The 25,522-nt window shown below is 45.2% G+C and overlaps 3 protein-coding genes across 7 annotated transcripts; all 3 read left to right on the top strand.

Annotated features, from left to right (window-relative positions):
* The first annotated feature begins 750 nt into the window (after positions 1–750).
* Positions 751–5,103, top strand: LOC147320198 (hepatitis A virus cellular receptor 2 homolog). The gene is made up of 7 exons (XM_086308110.1): positions 751–890; positions 1,611–1,949; positions 2,054–2,116; positions 2,728–2,789; positions 3,485–3,557; positions 4,103–4,130; positions 4,631–5,103. Exons 1-7 carry the CDS (start codon positions 857–859, stop codon positions 4,818–4,820), a joined length of 789 nt encoding a protein of 262 aa, XP_086164236.1. The 5' UTR covers positions 751–856; the 3' UTR covers positions 4,821–5,103.
* A 2,702-nt stretch (positions 5,104–7,805) lies between these two features.
* Positions 7,806–11,091, top strand: LOC147320199 (cornifelin homolog B-like). 5 transcript variants are annotated; one of them, XM_086308122.1, is made up of 5 exons: positions 8,651–8,799; positions 9,058–9,291; positions 9,477–9,587; positions 10,316–10,470; positions 10,566–11,091. In XM_086308122.1, the coding sequence occupies exons 2-5, from the start codon at positions 9,222–9,224 to the stop codon at positions 10,668–10,670; spliced, it is 441 nt and encodes a 146-aa protein (XP_086164248.1). In that variant the 5' UTR covers positions 8,651–8,799; positions 9,058–9,221; the 3' UTR covers positions 10,671–11,091. The 5 variants fall into 5 exon arrangements, with proteins under 5 accessions (XP_086164247.1, XP_086164248.1, XP_086164251.1 ...); XM_086308125.1 differs by having other exon boundaries at positions 9,113–9,291; XM_086308121.1 differs by lacking the exons at positions 8,651–8,799; positions 9,058–9,291 and adding an exon at positions 7,806–7,941.
* A 513-nt stretch (positions 11,092–11,604) lies between these two features.
* Positions 11,605–17,915, top strand: nhp2 (NHP2 ribonucleoprotein homolog (yeast)). Its single transcript, XM_086308128.1, has 4 exons — positions 11,605–11,917; positions 12,528–12,597; positions 12,693–12,798; positions 17,501–17,915. The coding sequence occupies exons 1-4, from the start codon at positions 11,755–11,757 to the stop codon at positions 17,624–17,626; spliced, it is 465 nt and encodes a 154-aa protein (XP_086164254.1). The 5' UTR covers positions 11,605–11,754; the 3' UTR covers positions 17,627–17,915.
* The last annotated feature ends 7,607 nt before the right edge of the window (positions 17,916–25,522 follow it).

A 25,522-nucleotide genomic window follows, 5' to 3' on the forward strand; every position in this document is an offset into this window, starting at 1 on the left:
AGTTACTCGATAAGAGCCCAGACCAATCACATGAGCCAAGGTGTGAACACAGGTGTGGGTCACAATCAGCCAAGGTTTCGGGTGAGCTCGTTGTCAAACCTACCCAACCCTATCACGTCACTTCATTTCTTGCAGCGTGCAGCTGAGGCACAACGCATTGCTTGCATTGAAGAGTCCTGCATTTTGGGTCCTACTTCCCCACACACCCACGGTCTGCCACCACAGACTGCGACAAATTTGGTTGGATAGAAATGTCTAGAAAAGGAGCTGATGGACACAAAGACATCAGCGGGAATTATTTTGGCTTTTGTCAGTCACATTTATATTAATCAGGCTACTCTCGATCAGCCTGTGTTACCGTTCGTTTCATTGGTGCTTTGGTTTGGGGAAGTTGTTTCTTTCCTGATCTTTTCCTGTCTTCTGTTCTCAGACCTGAGATAGGACTGCTCTCTGCTCTATGTCTACGAGACGTGCTGTGGAAGTAAACAAACCACAGTTTGGTCTGCAGCTATTCAGAGATCAGATCCCACAGAGGGTCCAGGCTGTCTGCACTGTATGTAGTCACGTCTGCAGCTTTTCGTGTCCAGATTTTTCTGCAGATCATCAGAATGAAAGTGATCGGCCATGTTTACAGAGCCCTTTTTAAAATGTACTTTCGTGACATTATTGTGTGCGTGTAAACAGAGAGCTGCTCTCTGATTGGTCCCTGCCTGCTGTGTGTGTGTGTGTGATGCTCCTGCCGCAGCAGCAGGGCGTGTGGTGCTGGTTTTTACGCGTCACTTCATTTCTTGCAGCGTGCAGCTGTGGTGGCTGTCAGCAGCTGTTGGAGCTGCTCTGAGGCGCATTCAGCTCCGTCATGAAGCTCAGGCTGCTGCTCGCTCTGCTCTCAGGTAACTGCTGTGTGTGTGTGTGTGTGTGTGTGTGTGTGTGTGTGTGTGTGTGTGTGTGTCTTTCCTCTGCTTCAGTTTTGTCTGTAAAACCTTAAATCCAGATGAGCAGATCTCTAAGAGTCTCTGACTGTGAGCAGCTTCCTGTCTCTGTCGTTGATAGCAGCATTAAAGCAGAGCCCATCATCAGGTCTGTGCTGCTCTCTGCTCTGTGTAGGTCAGTGAAGCTGACGGGGGGCTGGCACCACAGAGGAGCGCTCGCTACGTGACTCTGTGTGCAGAGCGGTCGAGCTCAGTCTGAATGAAAATGCTTTTACAGAAACGAGCGCGAGTCTCGCCTGCTGATGTGTCTGTCAGGACAAACACGGCTGCAGAGCGTGTTAGGGTCAGAGGTCAGTCTGCTGTTGGAGTTTAGTTGTTCAGTCTCAGCTGCACAGCTGGGTTATAGACACAAGCGTGTGGTCATGTTGTGACTTGGACAGACCCGGGTCACCTGTACATGAACACACACATCAAACCTGGTTTCATCCCAGTCTGCAGCCTGAACTGGTCTGGGAGGGTTTGTAAGTGTTTGATGGGACGACTTCATGGAGCTGTGTGAGATGTCCCAGGCTGCACAGCTGAGTCTACTGGAACCAGTGAAACCAGTGAAGATGACGAGACGCTGACCTGAGCAGAGTTTGGATCTGATGTAACAACGTTTTCCTGTGTTTCTGTTTCCAGTCTGTGAATGTGACAGCAGGGTCAAAGGTCACACAGGTCAGGACGTCACTCTGCCCTGTAAATATGACAGGAAATATCACGGCGCCGTGGAAGTGTGCTGGCAGCGAGGAGAGATACCGCCCAACAAGTGCTCCAATCAGCTGATCTCCACAGATGGAGACAAAGTGTTAACCAGAGCTTCCAGCAGGTATGAGCTGCTGGGCCGACTGGAGGACGGAGACGTGTCTCTGACCATCATCAACCTGACAGAGGGAGACGCTGGACGATACGGCTGCAGGGTGCATATACCCGGGCCGTTCAACGATGACAAGCATCAGATCGAGCTGACCGTTGTCCCAGGTGAGTCTGCAGCTGAGGATCAAACAGCAGAATCCACTCGTGCGTTTAAACTGTCTGCCTGAACTTTTATGTTCATGATGGTAACGAGTTCGTGTTTGTTTCAGCTCCACAAATTCACACATCAACAGCCTCGACGACAAAGACCACCGCGGCCTCTCAGACTGCAGGTGACCGATCCAAAGCTGTGTGTAGTTTGTAACGCGCTGCACACTCGTCCTGCTCACAGCAAATCTGCACATGAAACCAGGTCTTTCAGCTTAAACCCATCATTTCCTCAGTGACACACAAACAAACAACAGCATTTCTGTGGAGTAAACTTTATTAGTCGTCACATATTTACAGCAGCAGCTCCTGATTTGTCAGATTGATGGTCCCAGTGATGCTGTGACATCAGGCTCCCAGTGTGTCTGCGATACAGCATCAGCAGGTTAAAGTGAAGCTCTAGAGCGTAGGTGTCAGACTCTGGCCCGCGAAGCCACACCAAATGACTATCAGAGCTGGCCTACTGCTATTATACAGCTAATATATATATTGTTTAGTATTAAGCTTTGCTTGTTCCATATTCAGTTTTCCAGCAAAACGTGTCCATAAGAAAAGATTCATTCTTATATCTGGAGGAATAAATATATTTCAATAAATATTAACGTTAGCCCGCGACTTTGTTCCAGTTTTGAATTTTGGCCCACTGTGTATTTGAGTTTGACACCCCTGCGCTAGAGCGTCGGGCTGCTGATGAAACTCCCTTTAAAGCGGTTGCTTTCACTTCCTCATCCTGCAGGTCACCTGACCTCCACAGAAAGCCTGCTGACTTCCTCCCACAGTGTGACGAGCAGCAGTGAGGTGAGAGATCCTGTGAGAAACACAATGAGTAACCTGTTCTATTGATGTCAGGCGTGTCTAATGTTGGAGACTGAAGCTGTTTGTAGAAGTCTCTCCTCTGAGTACCAGCAGCAGGATCCATGTGAGCGTCCCCAAAGGACGGAGTGATGTGCACAAACAGCTGTGGCTTCAGGGTGTCTGTGGTCCAACTACACATGCACTAATGAAAGGTCCTTAAATGAAACAGCAGCACTGAATCCTTTCGCATCCTGTCATCAGGGGCCGGAAAACGGAGGCAGAGGACGGCAGGCTAAGAGTTTGGTGCTCGTTGATTGTTTGATGCTTTTGATTGGTTGGGTTTGGACGTTCAGTGCTTTGAGTCTTTGGTTCTGGTTATAATTTTGTTATCGATGTTACCGTTAGTACTGCCCGTCACCCCCCGCGGTACGAGCCACCGACGGTCGATCTCCAGAGACTTCATTATGGACGTAGCCTGGTCTAATGGTTGCTTTTACTCCCATGTGATTATATTATTAGCGTGAACGTCCTGATTACCCGGTGTGTGTATAAATAGTCCCGCCCCTCAGTTCCTGCTCTGGATTTTGTTTCTTTGCCTTTTTGTTGTCTTGGATCAGCTCAGTCTGCTGCTCACGTGTTGCTAATCTGCACAGACGTGTGACGTGTTAAACCGCCGCTGTGTGTTTGTGTGTCTGCAGAAGCAGGAGGGCGGAGCTCTGACGGGCGTTGTGTTCTACGTGCTGCTGGGTTCGGTGTTGCTGCTCCTCATCGGTGAGTTCTTCAGCTCGCCACAGCTGCGTTACATGTTTGACCCACTGCTGTTTCTCATGTTACTGATCAAAGACGACTGTCAGAACCTCACCTCCACACTGAATGCTGCGAGTGACGCCCTCACGCAGCCACGACGTCACTTCAGATGATCAGAGATGGAAAACCTTTCAGTTCTGTTATTGTCTGAAGTTTCACATCCAGTGAGTGTGAAACTCTGAAGCCAAAACAAAGCTTTAGTTCTGCACTGAGCCTGATGTGTTTCCACCTTCGTTTGGTGCCAGGATGGGATCCAGATAAACATCCATCCTGTTCAGTTTCAGCACTCGTGACTCCATTTATGACGCCTTCTAACTTCCCATCAAAGTAACTGTAATGATCAGAAGCTCATATCTGCAGAGTAGCTCGCCCAGCTGAAGCTCGGTCACGGTGTGCGTGTCCCGGCAGCTCTGTGGTTTGTAGATGGCGGCTGCAACAGGGTTTCAAATGTTTACAGGGGCACGAGGTCGCCCACAGCTCACGTCTGTCTGTCCTCTGTGTCTCTGCAGCAGGAGGCCTGAAGCTGCTCTGCAGACGGTGAGTATGATCATGGACTTCTTCTTTGTGTCTCCTGAATAAATGACGCGGCTCAGCGCCTCGATCATCGACGGCACTGAAGGACGACATCTATGAGCTTTTCACGATTTCTCAGCCTTCAGTCTGTCGATACAGCTTCATCATAACGTCTTCACACGCGCTCAGACTGAAACCAGATGTGTCCAAAACCACAAACCACACAGCCAATTTCAAACGAGCGGAAACTGAGCAGTGAGCTTCAGACCCTTTAAGCATCCTCATGAAGCTGCAGCCCGCTCGTTATTTTAACGCTCGCTCCGCTGATCATTTATCTGCAGTTTATTTTCCAATTTCAAGTCAACATAGTTTCTACAAATTTCCCTGAAAGTTCAGCAGCTTTAAAGAATCCTACAAATGAGTCTAGAACGTCTCCACAGGAAGTCTTTTATTCTGTACAGGAAGTAACTATGAAGACATTTAATAATAATTAAAGCTGCTGACTCTCGGCTCTCGTGTCTCAGCCCTCAGAAGTTTCAGCAGTTCGACACCTCGGCCCGCTTCAGCTCCACGTCGTCTGCTGTGCAGCTTCACAGCAAAAGCTCCGCCGGGGACGCCGTGTACCACATCAGCGGCAGCGAAGGCGTATACGAGAACTACCTCTGCAGATCTGAGGCTCCGCCCACTCAGCTGCCGGGGCTGAAGACGATATAACGAATAACAACAGGCTTTCTGGAGTTTGAGCCAGAGCTGTGCCTTCATTTCTGTCCAATCAGAGAGCTTCAGGTGGTAAATCTCCCTCAGGTGGGAGGGTCTGTAGGCAGCAGGTGGTTAACAGACTAACATGTAAATACAAATGAGCTCTTATTGTGAAAGATCTGGTATGATTTCAGGTTTTTCTCAGATTTAATAAAATATTTGAAAAATTTTTTGAACTTCTTTGATCAGAGTTTTTATAGCTATTAGTTTTTCATCCTTTAAACATTTTCTCTGTTTGTTGAACATTTAAACCTATTTTCTGCACATAAAATAAAATATTTTTTTGTGTTTATGCACAAAACAAATTTCCCCTTGTGGGACAATTAAAGGATTATTCTATTCTATTCTATTCTATTCTAAAAATCAAGTAAAACACAGCAGAAAATAAATAAAGTCAAAGACTCAGCGGTCCTGTTGCTCTATTTTCACCTGTAAAGCAGGAGTGGGGCAGGCGGAGGTTTACCCTGGTGCAGGTGTGCCGCGGTCAGTGGAAGAATCCGTGAGTTTCTCTGTGAGTTTCCCATTACGTCGTAGCTACTCGGTGCTTGTTGGAAGTTTAGGGGTTTTTTTCGCTGTAAAAAGAAGTTTTCTTCCCACGCACAGCGGACACTAATGTTTTTGTCACTTTTTATGGAATCAAACTCAAAGTAAGGTCAGTGCTTCCACGCTTTAAACGCTGCACGCTCATACTCTCTCGATATATGATCCATTATTGATCTGCACAAAGCTGTTGTCACGAACGGCGCACTCGCTTACGTCACTGTCGTGAGACATTCTCGCAAAAAATCACAGTTTTAGTAACGCAGTAACGCAGCGTTCCTACGGGAAAGTAACGGTAATCTAATTACCGTTTTTGCTAAGGTAATCTCTTATTTTACTCATTAATTGAAAAAGTAATCGGATTACAGTAATGCGTTACTTGTAACGCGTTACTGCCCATCTCTGCCCGTTAGTGACTTAATCACTATAATCATAGTAATAATTTGTGGCACATCTCGTATAAAGTACAACATTCTTGTTGTTTTTGACATGTTGGCTCTCCCTCGCTCCTCAAATATAAAAAACTTTATTATATTATTGTGTTTTATGCATTAAAATCTAAATATGTCTTACAATTATTCAGATCCTTCCACTGCATACTCCACATTTACTCAAACTACAGAGTGACTATAAAGAAAAGTAATCTATTACACATTACTTGTTCCTTTTCTTAAATGTAATGCAGTATGTTTGTTACTTTCACGTCTCTGTAAAATGACCTGAAACACACGGTCTCATAATATACTGTAAACCTGAGGCTAAGCACACCGTCATGAACTCGTGAGGACACACCGGATGTCTCAGCACAGAGAGGCGGTCGCCACGGTGATTCTACTGTAGAGACATGAGCAGGTAGAAACAGCAGCCTGACTGTTACCTGGTGAAGTTCAGGCTCTGGCTGCTGTGCTGGAGTCTGCATACATCACTGAGTCTGTGGCTAGCTTACCGTTAGCTTAGCATTAGCATGGTGATGTGTCGCTCATAACAGCAGACTCCTCAGGGAGAGCCGAATGTTCAGCACTAGTGATGCGCGAATCATGAACGAATCGTTCAATACTCGAGAATCATTTTACTGACTCGTGAATCATGATTCACAAGCCCAACTGACTCACTGACTCATCCCTGTTGCTGTTAGCAAACTAATTCCATTAGTAGAAATATGTCTAGCTTATAATTAAAATTGTGGAGAAAAACACAACATCCAGTATCTTAACAACAACGTTTCTGCTCTGAACTGGAAGAAAAAACCCTGAGTAGAAGCTCACATCAAGACAATAGCTCCTCGGTTCACAGTAGCATCGCTCTGCTAACATGCTAACAGCACATTTGAGCTACTCACCCCCTCCCTCCTGGCTCACAGCTTCTTCTTCTTCTTGGTTGGCGACCAATGTTAAGGTCCATTACCGCCCCCTGGCTCACAGCTCAGTGGACATTTAGATGAGAAAATATATATTTGACACATTTGAGGAAAAATAAATAAATGTTCCCTTTAGATTTTTTTTGCTATTTTTTGCTCTATAAGATAGTTGTTTTCTTTTACAATCACTCATCTTAGCAAATTAAGTTTGAGTGAAAATGTACATTTTTGCACTCTCTGGTCAACTGACTCAGTGACTCAAATGACTCAAAAATTCGATTCACTTTGGTGAGTGAGTCATTAAAACTCGATTCAGTAAAAAGAATCAAATTTATCATCGCTATTCAGCACCTGCTGCTCAGCCCTGATGAGAGTCCAGGCAGGCGGTACTTTGTACTGACGGGCACACCATGCAGCCAATCACATGCAAAGACACACTAGGATCATACTATTATGTCAAATATGGAAGGGGGGGGACAGATCCAAAGACAGCGAGTGTACAGCTGCAGGCCTGGAGGACAAAAGATTTGAAACTTTTGTCCGGGTGTGTTCTCCATAGTAAAAACATTCAAACGAAGCTTTTAATAAAAATGTTTTCCCAAAACATTCAGAATTGATAAATTACACTAAAATACAGTGTTGGACTGAAGAGCCATCGGACAGCACGAGTTGTGTTAGCAGTGCTGCTGCTTCTGTCCTGGAGCCGTCTCCACTTTACCGTCACGCTCTCATCCTTTTGTGCAATGACATAAAAGTCACGTTCACAGCTGTGTGGCTGCTCTGCTGTCCGTCCTGCAGTGATTAAATGCATTACTTTACTGCATTACTGAGAATGTAATGTGATTATAGTAACGTAGCAAGTGATGATAACACGTTACACTCAGCACTGACTGTAAATGAGGCAGTTTATGTTAAACTGCATTGCAAATGTCTCAATCTGACATACAGGTTAAAAAAAAAACTGGAACATATAAAGTGTTTTATTTTAATTTATATATTTTTATAAAGTTGAATGAAACCAGTTTAAATAAATAATCAAACTTGTTTTTAACACATTTTAAATGAACGAGATGAGACCTCGTATGCAGCTGAGTTCAGCAGGCTCCGCCCACCTGAACTCCATCAGGTTTATCCGAAACCTTCACCTCTCCAATCAGAGCGACCACATCAGTCACACAGGTAAGACGATCCCACTTTTATATCATCTCATTATTGTTCAGGTTTTAGTCGCAGCAGCTGGGATTGTGGGTTTGTGTGTCTGCTGCTCTTTGCTTCTTCGATGGTTTGAAACAGTTATTCTAACATTCCTGTCACGTTGTCTCACATGAATGTTGTTGTTATACCTTTAAAATGTTCCCTGAGCAGCTGGTAGAACTCCACACCAAACTCCATGCAAATATTGTCTTATTTTACCCGTGTCTGTGTATATCCACTGATCACAGTCTTGGGCTTGATGATGACTGTACAGCGTGTGACGAAATATTTGGTATTTTCATTCATCCTCACTGCGTCCACAGGATACAAACATGGGGGATTCTCTATAGAGCTCACCCTGGGTCAACACACCTGAATCACATGATTAGTTCATTACCAGGCCTCTGGAGAACCTCAGGACATGTTGAGGAGATAATTTAGTCATTTAAATCAGCTGTGCTGGATCACGGACACTCGAGTCCTGGTGTAGACGGTGATGAGAACTGTTTCACCTCGAGCTTCATATTTTTTCAAAAATCATCAGCAACATTTGGATTTGATAAGACTTTTTAATGTGGTTTGTGTGACTTGTCAAATCAAATCAAATCATTTTTATTGTCACATCACATGTGCAGGCACACTGGCACAGCACATGCGAGTGAAATTCTTGTGTGCGAGAATTTCACTCGACTTTTTAATGTGGTTTGTGTGACTTGTGTACATAGTTTAATGTAACCTCATATTTCCTGTTTGTAAAATATCAAAGTAAAAGCTTGAACTCGTGACAGCTGCATGATCCTTTCAAGATCACAGGAAGTGGACCCGACTCTTTGGACCGTGGAGGTTTGTCTTCTCTCCTCTGTGGCTGCGTCGTGCTGTTAGTGCCGACGTTCTCGGATGTTTCTTGTTATTGTTTCTCCCGTTGCTCACACGGCTCTCTGCATTCCTGTGACAGTGCAGTTTGTAGATAAAGTCTCGGTGCTGGTTTCTGTGGGTCACATCTCTGTGGGCGAGTTTTGGTCCACTCTTCTTTACAGCTGCAGGTCATTGAGGCTCGCAGCATCCATGCACAGCTCTCTGATCTTTGGTTCTTGTGGTTAGTTCAGGTGCAGCTTTGCAAACCTAAGTCAAGCTGCCTGGCGGCTCTTCCAACCAGGCTATACTCTTCCAGCAGCTGTAAGCCCAGGGTCCCTCACTCACACCAGTCAGGAGCTGCGATCTGTCCGTGAGTCCCGGCTCTGTCCCGGGGCCTCCGTCAGTACGACATGCTTCAAACGCCCAGCAGGAGCCCAAACCTCCTCGACTGGCTCCTCTCGATGTGGCGCAGCGGTTCAGGTTGGAGCTCCTCACCCTAACTCTAGGAGAGGGTTCAATCTTTTTCTCATGTCCTGTCATGAACTTTGACCTTTGCCCTGCTAACTCAGGGAGGCAGTGACCCGTGTGAATAACTTGTTCTAACGCACACTTGTGATGATTATGGAATCTGTTAATAAATGATCACTAACGACTGGGTACCACAGGTGTGACGATGAGCCGGCCGGTGATGACGCAGCCTCAGCAGCTCTTCGTTTCCTCGGTGGAAGCTGACTGGGCTTCAGGGATCTGCGACTGCTGCGACGACAAGAAGCAATGTAGAGTAACAACCACGCTTCAATCAGAGCGGACTTCACTGATCCCACGCTGACACTCGGGACCAGACTAACAGCTGGACACGGGCATGCAGCCGACGCTTTAACAGCTCATAAGAATTATTATAAGAATCTAATTGAACATAAACAAACACTCGTTCTTTAATTTATCAGCTTCCACAGAGACAAACATCAGCTGTCATCTGTTTTCCTTTGATTTTAAATAAGTTTATCATTTTAAATAGATCAGAATATAAACAGCACTGAGGTCACATGTTCGTTCATTCACACTGAATCAGTTTGAATCTAAAAATGTCCCAAAGTTCAGAATCAGACACAAAGCTTCTTTGGTTCTTTGATGAGTTCATATTCAGAGCAGCTGCTGAGGCTCTGCACCAAACTCCATTCAAAAAGCGTCAAATTATCATCAGTGTGTGAATCCATCCAAAGGCTAACAACATCAGCTGAGGTTTGGTTTTACTCGCATCTTTAAAAAAACAAAAACATGGTCTGAACCTAAGCAGCATCTACAGTGTAAACAATACGTTTATTTGTTAAACAAAAGGAAACAATTCATATTTTATGATTGAACTTTTTTTTAAATCAAATATAAAGATGCTGTTTTTATTTTTATTTAGAGTTTGCAGTTTGTTGCTCTTGTTTTTTTCAGTTTTTTGTGTTACTTTGTTTCATGTCGTTATTCAGTTTGTTTGTCGTCGTCTGTCGTTCAGGCTGCTTCGCCTTCTGGTGCTGCCCCTGCTTCGTCTGTCGAACCACCCAACAGTTCGGTCAGTGTCTCTGTCTCCCCCTGCTGGACGTGTTCGGCTGCGTCCGTCCCATCACGATGTCCATCAGGGTGTCGCTGCGTCAGCGCTACGGCATCAAAGTAGGACCACGAGGTGGCGCTGAGACGCTCGTTTGGTTGTAGTTAGCAGCCGCTAAGCTAACATTAGTCAGTGTGGCTCACTCTGCCTGTTTCAGGGGAACCTCTGCACCGACTGTTTGTGCTCCACCTTCTGTCTGCCCTGCGTTTGGTGTCAAATGGCCACCGAGATGAAGAAGCAGAAGCTCCCCACCATGCAGTGACATCATCCGCCAGTGATGATGTCATCAGCGTGAAGTCATTGCTCCAGACCGGCCGTCGTGGCCCAGCTCCGCACCAGGACAAATCAATAATCATCAGTGTTTGCTGTGTTTATCAGTTATTTGTTTTTAACAAACCAGTTTTTGTTATGTTGTTCATCTGTTTACTCGATTTAGATGTTTGTTAGCTTAAATTCATTAAAATTAAATTCATGCTTGTGACTGAGCTTAAAGATGAATCGAGACTGGAGAGAAGCTCAGATCTGATATTTAATCATTGCACAAATATTCAGTCTGTGTGAGCTTTGAAGGTGATTTCAGGATTCACAATTCACATGAAATCATTTAAATGTTTTTACACAATTCAGGTTTGGCTTCTAGCCAAATTCAATACTGACAAAATAAAAACCTTTAAAAATGGAAATTGTATTTAAACTTTTTTTTTATTTCTTCCCGATCAAATGTAATGAAATAAACACTATGAGTAATGTGTATGTGGAATCAAAGGTCTTATACTGTTCATTACTTTTCATTTAGCAGTTTTTCATTTTACTGTTGTGTCACTTTGCAATAAAACTTGATCATTACGTTTATAAGAAAAATATTAATAACATACTCTCTTCAGATTATTCTGATGAGCAGTAATTAATTTGTTTGTTAGCTTCTTGTAATGAAAGAAAATTCGAGTGTCCACACAGTGAAGCTGGTCTTTAGATTTTAGGGGGAAATTATTTCCTTCTTACTGAATCCAAAACTCTTCACTTAAACTTTCACTTTTTTTAATGTTATTATTTATCTCTTTATAGACATAGATATAGATATATATTTACGAGGAAATTTTCTGACGTGTCAGTAAAATTCTGACTAAACCTAAAAAAGGAAGTTTGGTATTTTATTTTGAAGGGTGGTGCTGCCGCTGCCCTCCGGGCCGCTGGTGGCGCTGTGGTTCAGCATTTTCATAAACGGCAGAGAAAGAGTCTTGAAACACGTGTGGGGTATTTTCTGTGTGCGTGTTGTGATCAGCAGGCAGGAGTCCGAGCAGAAAACAATTAAACGGGTATCGATCACCAGTGATTATCGATCAGAAATGACGAAGGTGAAGAAGGAGAAAGTTTCGGAGGAGGGTGAAGAAGCCGGTACCGGGGGCACCGACAGGTCGTACCAGGAGCTGATCGCTCACCTGAACCCGATCGCTCAGCCGCTGGCCTCCAAAAAACTCAGCAAGAAGCTCTACAAATGCGTGAAAAAAGGTGAGAAGAAGAAGAATAACGGCCGGGAAATGTTGGAGATTGCTGTTCTCGTGGAGGTGGCGCCGAACTCTGTTTAAAAATTCACGAATTTAACGGTTTCTTTCTGCTCTGCAGTTGTTAGAGTCGATGTAGGACTTTAAATAAGAAAGTGTTCGAGTCGTCTAAAGCTTCTGGTTAATTCGGCCGTAAACACGTCGTTTATAGATGCACAGTTTCTAATCTATTGGTAATTTTCTGTGAGAAATCAGCGGCTGTTTGTACAGCGTCATCCTCAGTGAAAGGTTCAGTCAGAACCGCTTCCGGTTACACTGGGCGTTTTAAAAGGCAGCTGCATGTGCTTTTATTTTGAAGTGTTTTTAGTATGTGAGAAAATCTCCTTCACAGTTTGGTTTGTGAGGGAACGTTTGTTGTCGGGAATCATGTGAACGATGTGTTCACACTGCAGATGTTAGAGCTTTAAACATCCAGATGTGCTCCTCCTCACTTTAAATGCAGTTTGCAGCTGGACTGGGCTTGAAGGAGGCGCAGATCCTTCATGTTGCACTTGAGCTTAAAACTGCAGGTTTTTGACTGGAGTCTGGTTCAATGTGTCTCTGTTTCTATCGTCCAGCTGCCAAAGTGAAGAACATCCGACGAGGAGTCAAAGAAGTTCAGAAGTTCATCAACAAAGGAGAGAAAGGGTGAGCCGCTGCTGCACCTTCCAGCGCGTCCTCAGGTGTGTCCAGGTGTTCGTGACGATCACAGGTGTGTTTATGTGTTTCTGATGTGTCTGCAGCATCGTGGTGATGGCGGGCGACACGCTGCCCATCGACGTCTACTCCCACCTGCCCGTCATGTGTGAGGACAGAAGCCTGCCGTACGCCTACATCCCGTCTAAAGTGGTGAGTGACAGTGGACAGGTGTGCTGAAGGTCTGTCACCTGATGGGGGCGGGCTCTGAACGCGTCGCTCTGTCAAGGTTGGATGGAGGCGTCATGGGCGTGGCTGAAACTCAGTCTGTGCTTGCAGAGCGCCGCTCACACAGCATGTGTGTGCACTGCTCGCTGCACTTTCCTCAGCGCAGCAGGAAAACGTTACAGTCGACACGAGTGTGTCTCAGAGCGCTGTGTGAATGTGACGTCTCAGACGGTCCGTACGAGTGTGCAGGCGTCCGTGTCTCTGCCTGCTGTTTCTGACCATGTGGAGTTCAGCTCTTACTCTGTCTTTGGACAGCGTGCACCGTCTGTGGCTGTGGCGCTCATTTGACCTCACGTCTTGTAGAAAACAGTTGGTGAGGATGTCGGAGAAGCTGATTGGTTCTTGTACAACACTTTGTACGACTCACAAAACAAACTTTTCAGCTGAAGCTCCAAAAGTCGATTCTGTTCATCTGGACGTTTTCAGTGGGAGAAACGTTTCGTCATCATCAGCTGACTCCTTCAGGGTTCGTTCGCTTGAAATCCTTGAAAATGCTTGAATTTTAATGTTGTCTTTTCAAGGTTTGAAAAGTGCTTGAATTTCAGATGTGGTGCTTAAAAGTGCTTGAAAGTGTAACTGTGTTTCATTCACCACAAATAACTGATTGAATCGTTTTCTTATCAGATAGAAATAAAATGAGTCGCGAATTTTCCCCGCCTGGCTGCCTTGCATCTGTTTCACCGTGTGGCCCCGCCCCTCCCTCGGACAGTCGGGGATGAGTGCGCTAACATACCTGTAGGCCGCTGTTTTAATGAGTGTTTGATGGAAAACAACAATGGCGGAGTTTGTGCTCTCCAGTCATGATAGGTGAGTGCTAGTAAATATTTTCCAGTACGTGTACGTTACACACGCTGTTTTTAAATTGTGATTATTATTTTGCTATCAAACTCGCTGGAGACATGATTGAGATGCACTGAGTGTGATGCAGTATGGCAGCGCTGTTATGGGATATGCTGTGAGCTTAGCTAACATTACTGAGCAGTGATATGAGTTCATTTACTCCAGTGAAAGCTTTAAACATTAGCCTGATACATAACTAGCTAACGTAGGCTTTCTGGTTAACCCTCTGGGACCAGAGTCTCCATTTCAACTTGGGTCGAATGTGCAGATTTCAAACTATGTATCAGTGTTTAAACTGTGTTGATAGGCAACGTAAAACCGATGTTTGTTTGTTTGTTACAACAGTGGCGTTTCCTCCGGGAAGAAACGGTAAAAACAGCGTTTTCTAAGGAGAGCGCCAGCAAGCACGCTTTGCTTGTGAGTGAAAAAAGAAAAAGAAAAAACACTCCATCCCTATTGGTGGAAAAATGTTAACGTGTGGACCAATCAAAAAATGATACGGCAACATGTGGCATCTGGTTGTTTGGGAAGAGGAGGAGGTTTTAGGAGTGAGCGAGAGAGAGAGAGAGAGGGAGGTTTGTGACGTTTGCCATGTTTGGAGTCTCAAGTTAGTGTGTTGCATTTTGTAGTTAGTGTGTAGTCGTTGTTTTGTGTGTCAGTTCTAGTAGTGAACGTCACAGTTGCTGCAAAAAAGCCACCAACAGCAGACTGCAGTGTAAAGATGTTTGTGGGTTTTGCAGTCAGTAAGATCTCTTTCTACTCGTATTTTAAATTTTGTCTGAATTTAGATCAATTGTGCTGAAACAGTTTGTCAAAATGAGAAAATAACAGATTGGCAAGATAAACAGTTTTTAAAGGTGAAAGATAGAGAACAAATCAACCCTGGACCCAGAGGGTCAGAGGCTAAAAGTACTTGTTTGTATAGCTGCAGCTTCTTTGAGTATTAACTTGGTGCTTTTGGGTGAAGTGATGGTGATATGACTGATCCAAAGAATAGCCTCTTGTTTCTGTGCGACCACAGTTTCATTCAAACTGTGTTTATCGTCAGCACCGACACATTAAACCACTTCAACATTATAAATGTCTTCAAGCTCACACTGAGGCCTGTGGGGCACAATTAGCTGCTGAGACAGTTCACACAGTTATGTGTGTTTGTACATGAATATTTCATACTGTAAGGCTGCCTGTTTATTTAAGGCAGATGAACAAAATACACTGGACTTGTACATAATAATATGACAGATGATAAATTAAATATTTTAAGTAGATGCTTGTGCATCCTTAAAGTCTTATATGTTGAATTGAAGTATGTGATGTGTTCAGAGCCTCCCAGTCTGTGCTGTTCTCCAGTCTGACTGTGCATGATGTTATCAGCACAAACACTTCAAAGGTGACGTTTAGGCCTTCAGCAATGATACAGACAGCGACGTAGTTAGCAAAAGGTTTTATTGGGAATTAACTTAAAAAACAAACAAACATCTGTCTCCTACAGGAAAGAAGCATCAATATCTGATGAGAAGACTTACTTATTTATTTTTGGGGGGGTCAACAGGAGAAGAATATCTAACGAGTTGATTTGACTTAATTTTAAGTGAAAGGTGCATTTTGAGTTTATACACGATGTGTAGAAGGCCGTTTCTTTTTGCAGTGGTTTGTTTTTCTGTTTCTTAACAAAAGGTGAACAAAGATGTTTAAGTTCACCTGGGATGAGTTGTTTTCATTTTCACATGGTCTTACTGAGGTGACGCGAATCAAAACATGCATTCTTTTTTTGGGGGGGGGGGGGTGCTGGAAAAGCTTGAAAAGGGACCTTGAAAGTGCTTGAAAAGTGCTTGAATTTGACCCTGAAAAAGGCGTATGAACCCTGCTTCTTCAGTCTCAGCTGACTGCAGATTTCAATCTTATAAACAGGACGTTTGCATAATGACTGAAACCAGCCCACTGAAGGAACAACGGGCTGGGGGGTCAGCTCCTTAATCTTAATTATGCAGATTCTCATGACCGCTGATCAGTGGCCATGAGCACCATTGAAAACATCCAGATGAACAGAATCAACTTTTGCAGATTTACTTCCCTGGATGATCGAGTGTGCATCGAGACGTTTTCAGTAGAAAAGCTTTCTTGCATGCAGATCAAACCACCAACCTTCTGATTAGTCGATGACCGGCTGAGCTTCAGCCAATCAATCAAATCAAACGTCTGATCATGTGACACGTGAGCACGCATCAGCTTCAGACTCTTATTTTCAAATCTTTTGTGATTTCCTGACTTTTAGTGTTGGGATAATTTCTCTTATTTTGAAAAGTCTGTGTGCTTCCAATTCAGTTTTATTTATACAGCAACAAATCACAACAACAGGTGTTTCAGGGAGTTTTTAGGACTTCCTGATAATAATGAATTACAGTCGTCCAGCCTGGAAGTAATAAATGCATGAACTAGTTTTTCAGCGTCACTCTGAGACAGGATATTTCTAACTTTAGAGATGTTGCACAAATGGAAGAAAGCAGTCTTACATATTTGTTTAATATGTGCGTTGAAGGACATGTCCTGGTCAAACATGACTCCAAGGTTCCTCACAGTGTTACTGGAGGCCAAGGTAATGCCATCCAGAGTAAGAATCTGCTTAGATACCATATTTCTAAGATTTTCAGGGCCGAGTACAATAATCCTTTTTTGTCTTTAACTTATGAACATATGAAACCCAACAATCATATGACCCCCTATGAGCAAGGGTGGGGCGGGGCCATCTGCTGTGATTGGTTGGGATGAGAGAAGCAGAGAGGTCTGTTAACACATAGTGAGCAAAGAAGAAACACCCAGTGCATCATGGGAATCCCCGGCAGTCTACACCTACTGCAGCATAACTAAGGGAGGATTCAGGGTCACCTGGTCCAGCCCTAACTATATGCTTTAGCAAAAAGGAAAGTTTGAAGCCTGATCTTGAAAGTAGAGATAGTGTCTGTCTCCTGAATCCAAACTGGAAGCTGGTTCCACAGAAGAGGGGCCTGAAAACTGAAGGCTCTGCCTCCCATTCTACTTTTAAATACTCTAGGAACAACAAGTAGGCCTGCAGAGCGAGAGCGAAGTGCTCTAATAGGGTGATATGGTACTACAAGGTCATTAAGATAAGATGGGGCCTGATTATTTAAGACCTTGTATTTGAGGAGCAGGATTTTGAATTCTGGATTTAACAGGAAGCCAAAACAGGAGAAATCTGCTCTCTCTTTCTAGTCCCTGTCAGGACTCTTGCTGCAGCATTTTGGATCAGCTGAAGGCTTTTCAGGGAGTTTTTAGGACTTCCTGATAATAATGAATTACAGTCGTCCAGCCTGGAAGTAATAAATGCATGAACTAGTTTTTCAGCGTCACTCTGAGACAGGATATTTCTAACTTTAGAGATGTTGCACAAATGGAAGAAAGCAGTCTTACATATTTGTTTAATATGTGCATTGAAGGACATGTCCTGGTCAAAAATGACTCCAAGGTTCCTCACAGTGTTACTGGAGGCCAAGGTAATGCCATCCAGAGTAAGAATCTGCTTAGATACCATATTTCTAAGCTTTTCAGGGCCGAGTACAATAACCTCAGTTTGATCTGAATTAAGAAGCAGAAAGTTAGCGGCCATCCAGGTCTTTATGTCTTTAAGACATTCCTGCAGTTTAACTCATTGGTGTGTGTTATCTGGCTTCATGGACAGATAGAGCTGGGTGTCATCTGCATAGCAGTGAAAGTTCTGGCTTTAAAGTGTTTTTCATTTCCTGACTCTTATTGTGAAACTCTGTTCCAGGATCTGGGTTCCTCTGCGGGCTCAAAGAGGCCGACCTGCGTCATCCTCATCAAACCTCATGAAGAGTACCAGGAAGCGTATGACGAGTGCTTGCAGGAAGTTTCCAGCCTGCCCAAACCCCTCTGAAGCCCACCCGGCCTCCCCTTCATAAGCCCCACCCCCTTCATAAGCCCCACCCCCAAAGGAACAGTTCTTCCTCCAGCTGCGCTAACAGTTTCCATCCACTGCCAGTGTTTGTGCTAAGCTAGGCTAATCCAGCAGGAGAATTTTAAATCCAGACTTCAGATAAAGAACGATGTTGATGTTTGAGTGAAAAATGTTTCTGTATGATCGATGTATTGATCTGTGATCAGGACTGTGAAGGCAGATGTTTCACAGATGTTTTTGTTTTTTCTTATTAAAGTCGTTAACGCTGTGACGCGTCTGAACTCGTTCCTGCAGCCGCACAAACATCTTGATGGTCGCGTCGCCTCCTCCCCTTCATAAAGGAGGCTTCAGTGTCTCCTCAGGTAAAGGAGGCAATGAAGGATGCACTGACCTGACAACAGCTGTTTGAAACGTTACCTGTGAAACACGAACGGGAGCTTTAACGAAACAGGTCGTTATTATATTTACATACGTGCTGAACAAAAGGATCGAAAAATTATTTATTACAACATTTTTATTTTTTACATAAAATCTGGACTGAAAATTATATTGTTCAACATATTTTCTCTAATTGTTAAATTATTACAACATGTTTGATTATATATGTAAACAATATCAAATGTAAAGGTTATAAAAGCTTCGTAATAGTTAAAATTTCTAATTTTATGACATTTTTTAAGGTATTATTTACCTGCTAAAGTGTAACAACAAGAATACTGATGATGATGATGATGATGATCTGTGCTGATCAAAAATCAGTTTTTGTTATAATAATAATAACACATGTTATTCACAGGCGCCTTTAAGACCTCAAGGTCATTTTACAATAGCAGCAATAAAATATAATAAACATGGCAAAATAAAATTTAGCCATAAGGTCAAAACAACAACAACTATGGTAAAGATGGACCGAGACAGATCAGCTGTACGCTGCTCTGAACAGATGAGTTTGAGACGTGATTTAAAGGTGAGAGAGAGTTTGTGGTCTGGAGACCTGACGAAGAGTCCCGCGGTGCTCAGGCGAGCAGGTGGAGCAGACAGAAGGCTGGAGAAGAGCGGCGTGTACGAGGGGGTGGGTGGAGAAGATCAGATAAATATGGAGGATGTTGGAATTGACACGGAGGTGAACCAATGAACAGCTGTTCTATGTTCAGTGGATCTAGCTCTGGAAATATTACGAGCAGCTGTTTTTGAACCAACTGCAGTTTATGGAGGGATTCATGAGACGGACCATAAATCACAGAAATCCAGACCAGATGTTTATAGTGTACTGATTGGAGGAGGTCAATGTTATGGAGATGAAAGTAGGAAGGCTGAGTGATGTTTCTTCTGTGCTGTCGAGGATGACACCAGGACCTGCAGGGAGGGTGTGACAGCAGAGTGATCAGTGACTTCTGGTCGGGACTTTGGTCAGTTTTGATCTGGTGCCTGTTAAAATGAATTCTGTTTTATTGCCATTAAGTTTAAGAAAGTTGTGAGTAAACCAGAGCTTGATTTCACTTAGTCAGAAATGGAGATGTGATTCGGCTGAAGGTAAACAAACAAATCCGATCACCTCGATTGATCAGTCATATTTCGATCTGATGAATCAGTAAATTAAGGCTGAGTGTGAAACAGCTGTGCAGGGAAAACATCTGGAACATGTGGCTCAGTTTCAGCTGCTGCAGGTCTGCGGTGCAGCCACACGGGGGCAGCAGCGCCACACAGAGGCTGTTACTGCAGCACAGAGACAGTGTTTGTGTTCAATATGGAGCAGCTTTGCTTATTTATGCAGCCCTGGTTTGTTACAGCAGATCGATGATGAGCGACAGCGAAGCAACATGAGTGACTCGTCTCACCAATAATCAATAAACACACTCATTGATCCACAGAAACGAGCAAAAGGACCAAAAATGAGTAAAAATACAAATAAATTTGATCGAAATTGAAGAAAGAATCAAATGAATATTTGAAGTTTAAAAAGCACAAACATTAAAGGTTGAGACAGGAAATGATGTCACAGCTGTTACATCATCAGTGACCCTGCAGCATCTAACCCGCGAGCTGGACCCGGAGCCACGTGCCGGGTCTGAAACAGGAGGACGGACACGTCTCCGGGGTCGTCTGGCACGGTGGGGTCAGTGTGGCCACAGACTGTATATAAAAGATGGTCATGACCCAGTGAGGCTGCTAAAACCACGAGCAGTTTCATTATTAGCGTTTTGTTTTTCCCCACATCATCGCTGATTACTGTCAGGAATGTTTTCACGCTCGGTCAGCTCAACGTGCCTCAACACAGCATTTAATCTGTTATTAGACTCAACCGGCTTCTGTCAAAGTGTAAAAGAACCCTGCAGGTTCCAACCTTATAAACAGGACATTTGCATAATGACTGAAAACCAGCCCACTGAAGGAACAATGGGCTGTGAGGTCAGTTCTAAGGTCTCTAATCAGAAGTACCTGACTCCGCGGTATAATCTCAAACACGTAGCCTAAAGCAGATGACTCGTAATCTGGAGAGGAAATGGCGTGTCACAAATTTAGAGGATCATCATTTAGCCTGGAGAAATAGTTTGCTGCTTTATAAGAAAGCCCTCCGCAAAGCCAGAACATCTTACTATTCATCACTGATTGAAGAAAATAAGAACAACCCCAGGTTTCTCTTCAGCTCTGTAGCCAGGCTGACAAACAGTCAGAGCTCTGTTGAGCCAACCATCCCTTTAACGTTAACTAGTAATGACTTCATGAACTTCTTCACAAATAAAGTTTTTATCATTAGAGAAAAAATTACCAGTAATCATCCCACAGATGTAATATTATCTACAGCTACTCTTAGTACCATTGATGTTAAGTTAGACTCTTTTTCTCCAATTGATCTTTCTGAGTTAACTTCAATAATTACTTCCTCCAAACCATCAACGTGTCTTTTAGACCCCATTCCTACAAAACTGCTCAAAGAAGTCCTGCCATTAATTAATGCTTCGATCTTAAATATGATCAACCTATCTCTAATGATCGGCTATGTACCACAGGCCTTCAAGCTGGCTGTAGTTAAACCTTTACTCAAAAAGCATCTCTAGACCCAGCAGTCTTAGCTAATTATAGGCCAATCTCCAACCTTCCTTTATATCAAACATCCTTGAAAGAGTAGTTGTCAAACAGCTAACAGATCATCTGCAGAGGTTTATTTGAAGAGTTTCAGTCAGGTTTCAGAGCTCATCACAGCACAGAAACAGCTTTAGTGAAGGTTACAAATGATCTTCTTATGGCCTCTGACAGTGGACTCATCTCTGTATCTATTATTGTACGATCAACTGTACAATATAAAGTGCCTTCAGGCGACTATGAATTGAATTGAATTGGCTCGATGACGGCAGGCGCTCCTTTGGTTTCTGTTTCAGCCTGACTCTCTGCAGAGCGTTGTTTCGTCCCTCTCTGAGTCTTGATGCTCCTTTTGAACGGCTGCATTAATAAATCACCTGTCGGAGCTGCGGGACACGTTGTTATTGTTTGCAGCAGTTATTACCCCCATGACGCCGTGCTCGTGTCTCAGCGTGCCTCCTCGGGTCGGGACGTCCTCACGAGAACTTTACACACCAGCAGTTTCTGTGTTTGTCCGCCTGACAGAGGAAGCTCAGCAACCCCAACACCACGGTAACGTTAACAATCCCTGCCTGCATGTTTCCTGATCCACTCGCAGGAGATCGCACGACGCAAACACCTGCAGCTGTCTTTGTGCTCTCTGCTGGTGTAGAAACATCACAGACAGGCCAGAGCTCAGACCTCTGCCGAGTCTCTGTCAGCCCACTCTGCGACCCACGGCTGTGACCGAGCCCACCTCATCCCTCTGCACTACAGAGGGCGTAAATCCCCCCATGAGACACGTCATCACAGAGTCTCTGTTGCTAAAGGGCACATCAGCACGAGGGCTGGCAGAGGAGCTGGCAGCAAGTGGCAGCATGTGTGTGGTCGACCCTCTAACCGCCACGCTGATGTCTGGCTGCCGCATATTTGCATAACGTCACATAGATGGAGTCTGAGAGCCGGAGAGGGAAACTGACAGCAGCACACCCTCATGTTTATTACATATATGACAGTCTGACCTCAGTCTGACCTCAGTCTGACCTCAGTCTGACCTCGGCACAAAGCTAATCTCACCCCGACCCTGCAGATATGACCTAACCTCTTCCAACAGTCGTAACTCACCTGTGTAACACTCGGTTCTTACTGCTGCACCGAGTCTGTCTGCAAGTTTCTCCTGACGTCATTGTCTGAGCTTTATTGAAAAGGACGGGGCTCTGTCCTCTCTGTCCCCACTGTCCCCTCTGTCCTCTGTGTCCCCTCTGTCCTCTCTGTCCCCTCTGTCCTCTGTGTCCCTCTGTCCCCTCTGTCCCCTCTGTCTCTGTCCTCTCTGTCCCCTCTGTCCTCTGTGTCCCTCTGTCCCCTCTGTCTCTGTCCCCTCTGTCTCTGTCCTCTCTGTCCCCTCTGTCTCTGTCCCCTCTGTCTCTGTCCTCTCTGTCCCCTCTGTCTCTGTCCCCTCTGTCTCTGTCCCCTCTGTCCCCTCTGTCCTCTCTGTCCCCTCTGTCCCCTCTGTCCTCTGTGTCCCTCTGTCCCCTCTGTCTCTGTCCCCTCTGTCTCTGTCCCCTCTGTCCCCTCTGTCCTCTGTGTCCCTCTGTCCCCTCTGTCTCTGTCCCCTCTGTCTCTGTCCTCTCTGTCCCCTCTGTCCTCTGTGTCCCTCTGTCCCCTCTGCCAAATCTACCCACCCCTAAAGCAGATTGATGCGTCTCCATAAACCTCTGGCGTCTGGATGACAGTAAAGCTCGGTTGGCTCTAAACTGTTTACATTTGAAAGAAAAGACAGCAGGTGTTTGGTCCTGGTGTCCCTGTTTGGTCCTGGTGTCCCTGTTTGGTCCTGGTGTCCCTGTGAGTGCTCTTGTGTAGATCTGGGATCCTGATGTTTATTTTAAACCTGTTGTTCCTGACGTGGGTTTCAAAGTGGACAGCTAAATCAGAGCAGTGGGGAAGTCCAGTTTTTATCTTTTAATGCGACTGACAGCACCTTTGAACCTGATCCAGGCTCTTACTTGTGTAGCTCACCACAGTAATGAGGAGGTGAGCCAGTCGCTGCTGTCGCAGCTGCACGACTGCTAGCAGGTCAAACAGAGCATGTGACCCTGTGCTGGCCTCTCTGGCTGTCGGTGCCCTCAGTCTCGCCTCTCTGAGCTTCTTCATCCCCACACATCCTGTCGGTCTCTCAGGTCAGCTGACCAGAGGGGGCGGGGCCTTTTCTATGGTGGCTCCTAAATGATGGAATAGCCCCCCTCCACACGTTAGAGCGGCCGCTTCTTGTCCACTTCAAAGACGCGTTAAAGCCATTTTCATTCTGTTGGCCTCAGAGAGACTCAGTTTCTCTTTTCATTAAATGATTCATTATTTTACTTTTTCTTATGTAATTTGATTCTTTAGTGAACAGCATGTGTTTAAAGCGCTAAGTGATGATGATGATGATGATGATGATGATGATGATGTGCTGAAACAGTTGACGGTGAGCTGGCGGGCGGCTCGTCACGCTGGTATCCTGACAGATTTATTCAGGGCGACCTCTATCCTTCGTTTCACGTCCGTTAAAGTGAAACCACATCGGCTCCTCCCCCAACCATCAGGGAGACTCACCTGCTGACAGCTCTCAGAGCAGCGACAGTTTGTTTTCTGAGCACATTCAAACTCAAACTGGTGAAACCTGCAGAAACACAAAACACTCAAATCTGCTCCATTAAAAATCTTTTCTTCAGCCTTCAGTCAAATCTGGATCACAGCCCCCGAACAAGAGAAGCCTCAGCTGACCTGCTGCTGTTCACTGGAACCTCTGTGAGGTTTTAAGTGGTTTGATTGGTCTTCACTGTATCTGGACTGGTGAAACCTCTGAGTGAGCCCATGCAGAGCTCTGCTCCCCGTAACTTCATATCCATACAGGACCAATCATAACACTGTATGGGTGTTATGATTGGTCCTTCAGGACATCTGAACCTCCAGACCTTTAGCAAACCAGACACACAGACAAGTGAACCCTCTGAGTGACGAGTAGAACCTCTCGGATTTGGTGTGTTAATGTGTTTATATCCACCAGACACATCCTCAGAGGAAGGCTCAGGGCTGCATGCTAAAAAGTTTCATAACACTGAAGATCAGAAAGCCTCAAAGCCAAGACCAGCCAAAGAGTCGTACCAGCAACCCTACGTACCCAGAAACACTGGTGCTGTAAACCCACCACCATCACCCAGTGAGAGGATCCAAAACCGTCACAGAGCTGAGCAGTGGAAAGTTGCTGTGGCCTCAGGCTGAGTGTTGACAGGAGTTTCTACACATCACAGCCGAGACATCAGGAGGACGAACAGGTGAGGAGGGGGAGGGCAGGGGGGGAGGAGGGGGGGGGAGGTAGACCACGTCGCTGCACAAACGCTGGACTTGAACCAGCGTGAGTGGAGCTACACAGCCTGACGGTGGCGACGTCCACACTGTTGTTTTCAGTCGAACAGCTGTTCATCCTCACTGAAACGTCCCGTACTGCGCATGCATGAGGCTCGTCTGCCGCTTTACTTTCCGGCGCTCTGAAATGTCGCAGCAGCAGAACGTCGAGGAAAAGCAGCGAGTTTTGAAAATGGACCGACGATGAGGTGGAGTTGTTGCTGCGCGTTAAAGAATTTGAAGAAAAGCTACGAGGAGCACAGACGGTAACAGGGCTGCAGACAAACAGCTGCTGTGTAACGGCCTCTGCTGTCTTATTGGTCACATGACTGCATCACATGACTGAAATGCATCATTGTTTCCAAACACCTGCGGTTACGCAGTCCACACTGCGATGGAGTGTTTTCAAATGTATCTGCTTGGGAGAGCGTTTCCAAAACGCTGCGTTTCCCTTGACGTAACACGCCGCCTCAGTGCTGACGGGAGGCCACAACACAGAACGCGTTGGTGTGGACATGGCGTCCGTTGCTGCTGCGAGCACAGAGGCGTGGACCGATGAGCTCGCCTCACGCTCATAGGATGTCCTCTGTAGGCGGGAGCTACGCTGTCTCCAGCTGCTCCTCACTCAGGGATGGAGCCGGGACGTCAGGGAGCGGGGAGTCTGAGGTGGAGGAGGACAGGACGCCGGTGCAGGACCACGGCGGTCTGCGAGCTGCGGCGTCTGCTGAGGAGGCTGGCGTGTTTCTCTCTGCTTGTGCTGGAGCAGCTGATCAGGACCATCACACGCATCTCCGGACTCTGGAGGAGGATGCTGGTCAGACCGGCACAGGGGACGGCGGGGGCGCTGTCGCCTCACAGAACCAAGGTCCCGGGTTCAGTCCAGCCTGCGCTCTTGCCCGGGGTTACTGGCTGATAAGAGATAAGATAAGATAAGATAGAACTTTATTAATCCCTCGGGTGGGTTCCTCTGGGAAATTCGATTTCCAAAAAAGCACAGCACCGACAGAAGTTACAGAGTTATACACACACACATATATATAAATACAGAGACAATATAAATAAAATATACGAAGGGGATAAATAGAATAAATAGGAATAAAAATAAAAATACAAGTGAATTGCACATTTCAAGTATTGAGTCTATTGCACTGTTGACTATTTACAAAAGTATTGCACAGTGAGGTGAAGAGGCACTACAGCTTAGTTGTTCCCCCCTCCTTTGTCCTCCTGTCTCCCCTCCCTCTCCCCTCCAGAGAGGAGTTAAACAGTCTGATGGCGTGTGGGACAAAGGAGTTTTTAAGTCTGTTAGTTCTTGTCTTGGGGAGAAGCAACCTGTCACTGAACAGACTCTTCTGGTTGTTAATGGCCGTGTGCAGAGGATGCCCAGCATTGTTCATAATGTCCAGCAGTTTCTTTAATGTCCTTTTCTCT

This window comes from Aulonocara sp. 'chitande type north' Nkhata Bay, linkage group LG10, assembly GCF_057382095.1.
Source record: "Aulonocara sp. 'chitande type north' Nkhata Bay isolate Kocher_YH1m ecotype deep benthic linkage group LG10, A_spYH_male_GT1.1, whole genome shotgun sequence".
In the NCBI taxonomy this organism is placed as follows: Eukaryota; Metazoa; Chordata; class Actinopteri; order Cichliformes; family Cichlidae; genus Aulonocara; species Aulonocara sp. 'chitande type north' Nkhata Bay.